Below are 9,835 nucleotides of genomic sequence, written 5' to 3'. Positions count from 1 at the left end.
ATTTATGCATCAAACTGACCGTCGCGTGAAAGTTCTATGACTCGCGGTGTATTTACCTCTTGAGCTATTTGCCAAAGTAACCCGTTGACCTGATGCCTAACAATAAGCATCCGGAACTTGTCTGATCTTTGCCGTACAGGCCTTTGCAAAAAGCAAGCTGTCGTGTACAAATAAGAGATGATTGATCCAGAATTTCGCTCCCCATTAATAATAAGAAAAAAGTAGCGAGAAAGATAGTATAGTTGAAGGTTAGACGGGCCGGGCCCTCTAGTCTAGTCTAGAGAGAAGAAAGGGCCGATGATGATGATGATGCTGGCTATACGTTAGACCCAATACGCGAGATCGTGGCCCAGTAGGCGCGACCGTTACCGGTTTGGCTTTGGCAGGCAGTTTCAACTAATTCCCCATTTTTTTGTCTCAAAAAAAAAAAACTAATTCCCCATTTCCTCTCCCCTCCCACCCCCAACCCCGATCGATCGCCTCTCCGCCCCAACCAAGGTGCTCCCTCCCTCCCTCCGCGCCCACCCCAACCAAGCTTCTCCTCTCCCCGCCCCGCCCCGCCCCAAGGCTGCTCTACAATTCCTCCCTTCCATCTGCTAGCTAGGTCTAGGTCTAGGTCGAGCTGCCACCCGACCGGACCCGACCCGACCCGACCCCAGTACGTAGTGGTGAAGGAAATGGGGTACCTCGTGCTAGGGATTCTGTGATTATCTTCTGCTAGGGATTGTTTATTAGATGCAAATCTCTCACCGTATTCACTGAATTCCCTTCCTTCATGGCAACGCAAAATTGACTTTACTTCCATTTGACTGCACTGCATCCATGATATCATCTCTTCTGTTTGTTACTGTCGCCTGGAGTAGAGTAGATGCAGCATATTATCCAGCGGCAGGACCAGGGCAGGTAGTGATGAATCTATGTACCCTTTCCTTTGTATAAGCAACACCTCACCTGACATGGCATGGGACTAGTGTCTGTCTACCACTATGCTGCTGGCTGCTAAGGTTTGGCTTCTTTCTAATAAAACCCTGAACCAGAGCTCAAGAAGATATGCCCCATGGTCACAGCCATGAAGCGACAGTCTGTATGCTCTTAACTGTACGCTGTTTGCAGTCACCATCTTCTCTTCTGCGATACACTCCTCAACCACTCGGTCCTGGATACTTATTCACCTTGTGTTTTGTTTTCAAACTCAAGCACTTGGCAGCAGCTAAAGTTCAGATATGTACGTGTCCTGTCCTGCGTGCCTCCTAGGACGGCTGCATTTCCTCAATGCTGAAATCTGCACATTTTTGTATGCTGTCCTGACTAGCTCGTTTGTTTACGTTGGATTGGAAGGGTGCCTCAGATGCAAACTTTTTATTACCAAGTTAAATTATTACGCACATTATTTCTTTTTTGAGGTTTTTTAATTTACAAGTAACTAATGGATGTGTCTGTTTCTGTTTCAGATTGGCGGCTATCACCGGTTCATGCATTTTTGGTGGACAATCTTCAGTTGAACCTGAGTGTTGACTCGCTCTTCCGTTGCGAACAATGTTCGGCTTACTGAATGTACTTGCTTATCCTTGTAACTGGACTACCATGCATTCACTATATATATACACACTTCCCTATTATGTTGGTTTACTAGGTTTTGTTATTTTTTTTGATAACTTGATGCTTTCTTCCTTGACTGATTCGTTGTTGGTGAACTTGGTGATATTCGTTGCCAACGATGTCCGGCTTGCTCAATGTACTTGCTTATCCAATTCAAATCTTGTAACTGGAGGACTACCATGCATTCACTATATATATACGCTTTCCAATTCTGTCTGTCTACTAGGTTTTGTTATTACTTGTCTTGATGATAACTTGATGCTTTCTTCCCTTGGCAGTCAAATCTTAACACTTCCACATCGAACCTTCCAGACTCATCCGGACGGCCATTCACAACATCCTTTTCTGGCCAATCTGGATCAGTTCAAGGTTTCCATCACTCTGGTGAGCATACGATTCATACACTAGCTCGGTTAGTGCATTGACCTAGTGCGCCATCCACTGAGTACACCTTCTTAACTCTTGTCATTTTCTGCATTTTTCAGGTCTGCACAACATTCATGGAAATTACAGTCTTCCAAATATGCCCGGATCACTTGCACAAAGGAATGCTGCGATGAGTGGCCTTCCATCCTCCGGTGTTCAACAGCCTGGAGGGAGCATTTCTGGGAGATTTGCTTCAAACAACCTCCCTGTTGCCATGTCTCAGGTTCGAATGCCCCACCTTTGTGGAGGTTTGCAGCATTATTATTCATATACTTTGAAACATCATGAACATGCATGTTAATGGGTTTGCAATCTAATCAACAATTTTGTTGGCTTAATTATGACATACTCTTCTTGCTGTGGTTTCATGTGGAGGATGATGATTTTTACTGTCTTACTGTGGTTTCTTTTGCAGATTCCTCATGCACATTCAGGTGTCAGTGGTAGAGGAATGAATGTTGGTGGAGGTCAAGCATTCAGCAGTGGAATGAACATGGGTGGGACCATTCAAGGTTTGTCCTCAAACTTGGGCACCAGTGGTAATCGAAATTCTGTCCCTGGCAATCCAGCTTTAGGAAACCTGGGTCCACGTATTACAAGCTCCGCGGGAAACATTGTGGGTGGAAGTAACATTGGAAGAAATATAAGCTCTGGTGGATTGTCGGTGCCGAGTATCTCATCACGCATCGATTTTAGTGGCAATGCTGCAAGTGGAAGACTAAATGTGCAAGGATCCAACAGGATGATGAATGGCCTTATTCCGCAAGGTAGTTTACCTAACCGTAGGTTGATTTTTTTACTCCATAGATTTATGTTAAGCTTCATGTTTTAGCTTGAAATACTATTTTTAAGCATGTTTAACCATTGCTATGTTAATGCTCTGTTCCTTGACTTCTTAAGAAAAAAAGTTGGGTATATGAAATAAATGTTTAACATCCCGTATGATATAGGTTTCACTGGACCTTCTTTTTGGAAAACACAGTAGGTAGCGTTAATGTTCATGCTTCATAAATTATGAACCATGTGATGCTATAGTGTATTGCAGACTTAAATTTTGGAAGTGACACTATCTGGGGAAATAGGCATTTTGTTACCTCTGTACAATGGGAGCCAACTTTTAGAATTTAGAATTTTACCTTAAATATTGAAGTCCAACATTGTTGGAATTCCTGTCATCGCTATTCTTTCTTTTGCAGGGATATGTTGGCTGTTGGAAACTTTTTAATAATTAGACATAGAATCTTGTAAACAAAGGCACACATATTAAAATAAATAGAAATCAATGCTATTTTCTTAGTATTATTTGAGAATATCCATTCTATAGTTGGTTATTGCATAGTATATCTGTTCTTGCTTTTTTAGTGACTGTTACTGTACCTATTTCTTAATGTTGTTCTATTCTGTGATATTACCAATTTAAATTTATGATAGTAGCTGGGTTATGATAAAATCTTGTTTATATTTTATACAACCGTGATAGTCTCATGAGGGTGAATGATAAAAAAGCATACAGTGTGTTATTTTCTTTTGTTGAACTGCGTGTTCTCATCCAGCTTGTTCTTTTTTCTATCTCTTAACACCAGGATCGTCGCAACTGATGAATATGATTGGAAGTTCATACCCAACGTCTGGTGCTTCATTGTCCCAGAACCAAATGCAACCAGGAAATAGTTCTCTGGGTTCTATGGGGATGCTACATGACGCCAGTGACAGCGCTCCATTCGACATCAATGATTTCCCCCAATTGACTGGTCGACCTAATTCAGCTGGTGGTCCACAGGGACAATATGGTAAAATTGCTGGAAAACCGTAAATATTTCTCCTATTTTTGGAGGATTCTTTGCCAATCTCTCTTAATTGCAGGATCACTACGGAAGCAAGGAGTTGGTGTTAACTCCATTGTTCAACAAAACCAGGAGTTCAGTATTCAGAACGAAGATTTCCCCGCTTTGCCAGGATTTAAAGGTTGTTACAGTTGAACTAATTCTAGAACCTATCTGTTGATTCAGTGAGATTGTTCTCATTATGTTTTCGGTGTAGTGGAGCATGATTATTTAGTTGTGTTACTTTGTGATCTTGAAGTTCTAATATCGGCATGCCTGTTATTATACAGCCCTGCTACTCTGTACTTATTGAACCTCAGTATTTGAACAGCTTAGTTACCAACATAATTACTCCGTCATAAAATGTTCTATCTGTGATAAAGCCCATTGGTTTTTTAGTCCTGTAGTATGAATGCCGTGATCTTCTCCTCAAGTCAACGAATGCTTACTACCTTTCTATATGCTTGAAAGGTATTGTTGTGTTCTCTACTTCTCTTGACACCTTGCACTGACCTAACTAGAAGGTGCAGCGACCGTTGCAGCAAAATTTATGGCACACCATTTTTGTGAATATAATCATAAAGAGATGTGAGAAGACGAGGATGCAAAGATTTCATGATAGGGCCAGCGGGGGCAAACCCCATGCAGCTGACGTGGCCTCACGGGAATGCAGAAAAATATCATGTGATGCTCTAACTGAAATTACCATGAATCATCATTAGAATATATGGTGGCCACCTAGGAAAAATGCGCGAAACGACATTTGGATAAAAGGGTCTCTCTGCAACATGCCTACGTGCGTCGCAATTCAGATGCCTATAAGTAATAAGTACCCCTAATTTTTGCGAGAAATGGAAGTATGAACTATTTGTGACATATGCAGGACAATGTTAATACATGATATGGGTATAGAGCTCTTAGTTAGTTACCTTAGGGGAAGATAATCAATTTGTCTTTCCTGCGAGAACTCGTATAGAGAATTTATTGTAAGCTTCTCATATCATGACTTATGGTTATAGATGGAAGGGCATCGTAAACCCTTCGTGTTTTCCATTGGTCCAAATCTTCATATAAAACATGAGCTAAATATTACTCCCTCTGTCCCACAATATATGACATTTTTAGAAGCTAACAGTAGGTATGATTTGAGGCATAGCAGCTAAGCCATTGGGAGGTGGTTAAGCCAATTTAATTCTGTTGCTTACTATGGTTATAATTCATTTAATCTTACTTTGGCAGTAAGTTAACTATGAGCCTCATGATCTACCACCGCGTGGACCAATGTGGATCAAAATTACATCCTGAAAATTAATTAGCTGCAGCATTTTACAGAGATTTCTGCCGAAGTTACCAATTTGGCCATCCATGCGCATACGTTGAGTCGTCAACTTTGTAAAGTGTCTCAGACAATTTGTATTCTTGTACCCGCTTCAGGGCATCAAGACAGCCATACGGATGAATACAAATAGTTGCACTTGCGTCTTTAGGCCCAAATGTAACTATACCGTCTTTTATTTTTAATAGTATTATGATTACAGTTTAGGCCGACGAACCATCTTCCTACTAAATGTAGTTTGTCGTTTTTCTGGTCAACTCTGGTGTCATTCTCCTTTAATGGTGCCACGTGTTCTGCATGGTTTTAATCTTTCAATTTTTGGACCTATTATTTCCACGTGCGACATGCTCAAGCTTTAATGCTTTATAAATGTGCACGGAATAAAATAAGACCTTTGTAGCATTTCTTGAGGCTTTCAAATTCTTTCCTAAAGTATATCTTTTGGTTGATCATTGCGCTACCTTAATACATTCCTCTTTTACTCCATTTTCGGTGAGTTATACAGAATACTGACAGTTTGAATTATCAGGTGGCAGTTCAGATTATCCTATGGAGTTACATCACAAGGAACAACTTCACGAGAATGTACCTGTAATGCAAGCACAGCAATATCCTGTGGGTTCATGTCTCTGAACTTTGAATCCTTGTTTCTCCCGCTGAGCATTTATTTTGACATGTTATGAACACGTACGCAGATGTCAAGGTCAGTTGGGTTTAATTTGGGAAGTAGCTATCAACCAAATCGTCAGCAACATCAGCAGGGTGCTGCTAATTCAGTAAGTTATATTGGAAATCCATTCCTTGAAGCGATCATCAGACATTCAACATCTCCCTCATTGTCGTCATGGTTCTGACATATTTTCTATTTTGACAATTCTTCATCTAAATAAAACTATAATGCATCATGATCAGGTTTACTGCTCATATTTATTTACCCGTAAATACATACGCAGAGTAATAATCCTCATTATGTTTTGTCAGATTCAGAGCGGTGGGCCCCAAAATATTGGACTAAGACCACTAAACTCTCAGAGTCAAACCTCTAGTTTGGGATCATACGAGCAACTGCTCCAGCAATACCAGCAGCCGCAGACTCAGAGTCCTTTCAGGTTGCAGCAGATGTCTTCTTCAGCTGCACAGACATATGCGGATCATGGTCTAAAGCCCATTCTGGGAGGCCGAACCCCACCTGATCCATACGGCTTGTTAGGATTGCTGGGAGTTATAAGGATGAATGATCCTGATTTGTCATCTCTTGCTTTGGGAATAGATTTGACAACCTTGGGTTTGAATTTGAATTCACCAGACAATCTGTACAAGACATTTGGCTCTCCATTTTCAAATGAACCAGCAAAAGGAGAACCCGAATATACTACTCCAGCTTGTTATGTGGCTGAGCAACCCCCAGCACTACAGGTAAGCTCCCGCCAATTACTACTGTTGCCCATTTCTGTCTAATGGGATCGATGTTTTAAACCAATTAATTTTCGAGAAAGGCCCAGAATCTTTCTTTGATGCAGCCGGTTCATTTGATGATAAATATATTATAACAAGTTCTGTCTTGCTGCGTGCAGCCTATGCATTTTCAGAAGTTTCAGACACTCATACTGTTATACATATTCTACAGGTACTTTTGCTAGTTGAATGTATTATTGGCTTCGGCCATTAGTTTTGGTAAAATTTAAGGTTTTATCTTTTGTCTTCTGTTTTCAGCATGCCGAAGGATGAAGCTCAAATATGTGCTGCCAATGAACTGTGAGTACATGGGTTCACTGCTTATCTCATTTAAATATCTTGTTGTCAGATGTAATAATTGGATCATCATGCATGCACTTTTTAATGTTCTTAATCTTTTACCAAGAAATATGATCTTTTTGTGCTAACATTTGATAAGGGAATATACTGCTATGTCCCGATCAATTTTCTAATGCTAAAGAATGTTTAACTTGTAACCTGTCAGATACGCCCATTGACTGTCATGGATCTATAACAAAAATTTAAGTAGCCTTGTGGATTTATTTATCTTCCTGGTGAATACTGTAACTTGGCAACATTTTAATGTATTCATGATCCGCTTAGCTACCTCAAGCTGCGCGAATGTTCCATTTTCATTTTCCTGGTTTTCTCTATCAAATATCAGCATTTTCTATTATTTTTTTTGCTAAGTTGCACAGTTTGTGTTTAGCATTGCTATGCATCCTTCAAACTTCCTTGTAGGCTATCCGTTTTTGCTATCACATGTCTTCCCTAAAAATATGGCAATAATATCTTACTTATCTTAACCCTTGCCCACGACCTAGTTTAACACATCACAACTGAGCAGAGCTTGAGCAAGTAAATTTTGTATGATATGTAATGCATGTGTACTGTTTTCATCAGATATAATCGTGGATGGTATTACCATAAAGAAGCACGGCAATGGTTCACAAGAATTACTAACATGGAGCCTCTTGTCAAAACTCCTACATATGAACGGGGGTCTTATGCCTTCTTTGATCAAGGCAATTGGGAGACAGTCCGTAAGGTACTTGCATCCGTCTGGTGAATGATTATCCAGCATCTCTACACGCACACTTGTTGCATTGCATATGATGATAGTTGAGCATGTGTGTTGATTTGCTGCAGGATAACTTTGTTCTCCATTATGAGCTAGTAGAGAAAAGGCCAAGTCTCCCTTCCGTATCCCAAATTGTTAGGTGAAAATTTTCTGGGTAAGGTCTTCCTTCCTGGCTACAAATATATTTTAGTTCTTGTTTCTGTGTATAGAGCAAACATCTCACTGTTGTATGCAATGCAATATAAAATTTTTTCAGGTACCTCCTGACTCTAGCTTTCTTGTACATGAATAGGGAGCTTTCTTTACAAACATAGTGAAGCGACATTGCCCTAATTTGTCAAGGTAGATACTCTCTTCTGCAGTGAAAGACTTATATTAATGTCGGTTGAACAGCACTTTGGGTTATTTATGTAGGCAACTACTTATTAGGTAGGAAGAAATATTCCATGTGGCCATTGTAGGAAAGAAAATGCCTCTATCTAATTAAATATAAAAGAAGAGGGCACCTGCGGAGGCGGGGCCTCGAACGCGGGTGGGCAAGCACTCGACTCATGCTGCTAGCCAAGGGAGCAACTGTTGTGCTTGGTTCTCATTAGGAAAGAAAATATGTTAACGTTGCAGTAGCGGTAATCCACTTCTGAGGCCAGGGTCAGCTGCACCCTTCCTGACGAAAAAAATCAAAACAAATACTAGAAAAATTCAAACGGCTTTCTTTTGAGAAAAAGAACTGGGTACCGTATTTTGCAGTGAAATGTGTATATAAATGTAGTTTAAACAGCACTTGTGGTTGTCGTTGGGAAAGATAGTATGTTAACGTAGTAGTTTCTGTTTGCTGGAAAGTGAGAAGCCTCGAGGGTCCCTGTTGCTTTTATGCATGCACTTGACAATTAATCCCTGATACCCGTGGGTCTTATTTCATTTGGCATGATGTTTCTTTCAAGTATATTATATTCGCCGCTTTGCTAATAATGATAGTACAAAAGTTGAGTTTTCTAGTGTTGAGCGTGGTATCCTATTCGATTCGATTGACTGACTAGGTTGACTTTTGTTGACAGCAGGCCAGGCTATATATATAGTGAATGAATGAGGAAGTATCTTGTGTCAGTCATGTCGATATGCGGAGAGGAGGAGGAGGAGGAGGCTAGAGCAGGAAGTGAAAAAAGGTGGTGTTTGTAATTATAGTTGTTAGGAGGAGGAAAATTGAAGGAAGGATGGATGGATGGTAGCGTTGGCCGTTAAACTTTACATTTACATTTACATTTACATAGCTGCTGCTTCTTCTTTTACATGTATGTATGTCTCCTACAGTGCTCCTTTACAAAAACAGTTTAGGAGTAGTCGGCCGTGTGCATTGCATTGGCATTGGCATTGCATGGATGGTTTATATTTAAACTCAAATCAACCAAACCAAACAAAAGAAAACAATTGGAGACTCGTTGAGTTATGCATCTGCTGTGTGTGATTCCCAATTTCTCGAAAGAAAAAGAATTGCAGTATGGCACGGCGGTGGTAAAATGTAACGGGTTAGAGGAGCATGGTGCAGCACAAAACTAGTTGTGGTGCTCATCTTGATCTGAGAAGAAGAAGCTTTCCTTGACTCCTTCCAACTCTGATCAACTTGGGAGCTTCGTCCAGAAAATCAATGCCTCCTTTCAAATCCTGGGAGCAAGCAGATCCTCATCACAAATCCATGCCTCCTTTCAAAGCCCCCAGAAAATCAATCGCAAATATGAATCGTCCGTCTCCTTTGGTTATCAAGACCACTCTTCCAATTCCTCGTCTCATTTGGTTATGAAACACTAGACTCTTTTGACCTCAACATTCTCTTGTTTCTTTCCCTCCTTCCCTCCCTAGGTGCCACGAAATCAAACATAACCAACGTGTTGAACACTAGATTCTTTGGACATGAAGATTCTCTCGTTTCTTTCCCTCTGTAGATGCCCACCAAATCAACACAACCAACGTGTTGAACACTAGATTCTTTTGACATGAAATATTCTCACGTTTCTTTCCCTCTGTAGGTTCCACAAAATCAACATAACCAACCTTCTGGAATATGCGGGTAGCTATCTCAAAAACAATCAACAACTTCAA

General features: G+C 40.5%; 1 protein-coding gene and 1 non-coding gene across 5 annotated transcripts; one reads left to right on the top strand and one right to left on the bottom strand.

Moving 5' to 3' along the window:
- Nucleotides 1–475: 475 nt before the first annotated feature.
- Nucleotides 476–9,097, top strand: LOC125531310 (probable NOT transcription complex subunit VIP2). Of its 4 annotated transcripts, none has more exons than XM_048695726.1 (17): nucleotides 476–498; nucleotides 1,452–1,525; nucleotides 1,707–1,735; nucleotides 1,878–1,983; nucleotides 2,085–2,248; nucleotides 2,441–2,792; nucleotides 3,609–3,815; nucleotides 3,889–3,990; nucleotides 5,714–5,799; nucleotides 5,880–5,960; nucleotides 6,166–6,600; nucleotides 6,759–6,811; nucleotides 6,898–6,939; nucleotides 7,564–7,708; nucleotides 7,810–7,895; nucleotides 8,034–8,083; nucleotides 8,800–9,097. In XM_048695726.1, exons 3-15 carry the CDS (start codon nucleotides 1,718–1,720, stop codon nucleotides 7,882–7,884), a joined length of 1,866 nt encoding a protein of 621 aa, XP_048551683.1. In that variant the 5' UTR covers nucleotides 476–498; nucleotides 1,452–1,525; nucleotides 1,707–1,717; the 3' UTR covers nucleotides 7,885–7,895; nucleotides 8,034–8,083; nucleotides 8,800–9,097. The 4 variants fall into 4 exon arrangements, with proteins under 4 accessions (XP_048551683.1, XP_048551682.1, XP_048551681.1 ...); XM_048695725.1 differs by having other exon boundaries at nucleotides 8,797–9,097; XM_048695724.1 differs by having other exon boundaries at nucleotides 7,998–8,083.
- On the bottom strand, nucleotides 1,906–1,983 carry LOC125531312. The gene has a single exon (XR_007293154.1). It is a non-coding gene; the product is annotated as a small nucleolar RNA snoR35 (small nucleolar RNA).
- Nucleotides 9,098–9,835: the final 738 nt, after the last annotated feature.

Source organism: Triticum urartu, unplaced genomic scaffold, assembly GCF_003073215.2.
Source record: "Triticum urartu cultivar G1812 unplaced genomic scaffold, Tu2.1 TuUngrouped_contig_6953, whole genome shotgun sequence".
NCBI classification, from domain to species: Eukaryota; Viridiplantae; Streptophyta; class Magnoliopsida; order Poales; family Poaceae; genus Triticum; species Triticum urartu.
Note: the sequence above shows the minus strand (reverse complement) of the source record. Positions and strands in the feature narration are given on the sequence as shown.

Excerpts from the sequence above, each read along its gene's own strand:
- LOC125531310 (XM_048695726.1), top strand. Across the intron at positions 3,816-3,888 it reads TGGTCCACAGGGACAATATG|GATCACTACGGAAGCAAGGA; the intron begins GTAAAATTGCTG and ends TCTTAATTGCAG. Across the intron at positions 6,940-7,563 it reads ATATGTGCTGCCAATGAACT|ATATAATCGTGGATGGTATT; the intron begins GTGAGTACATGG and ends TGTTTTCATCAG.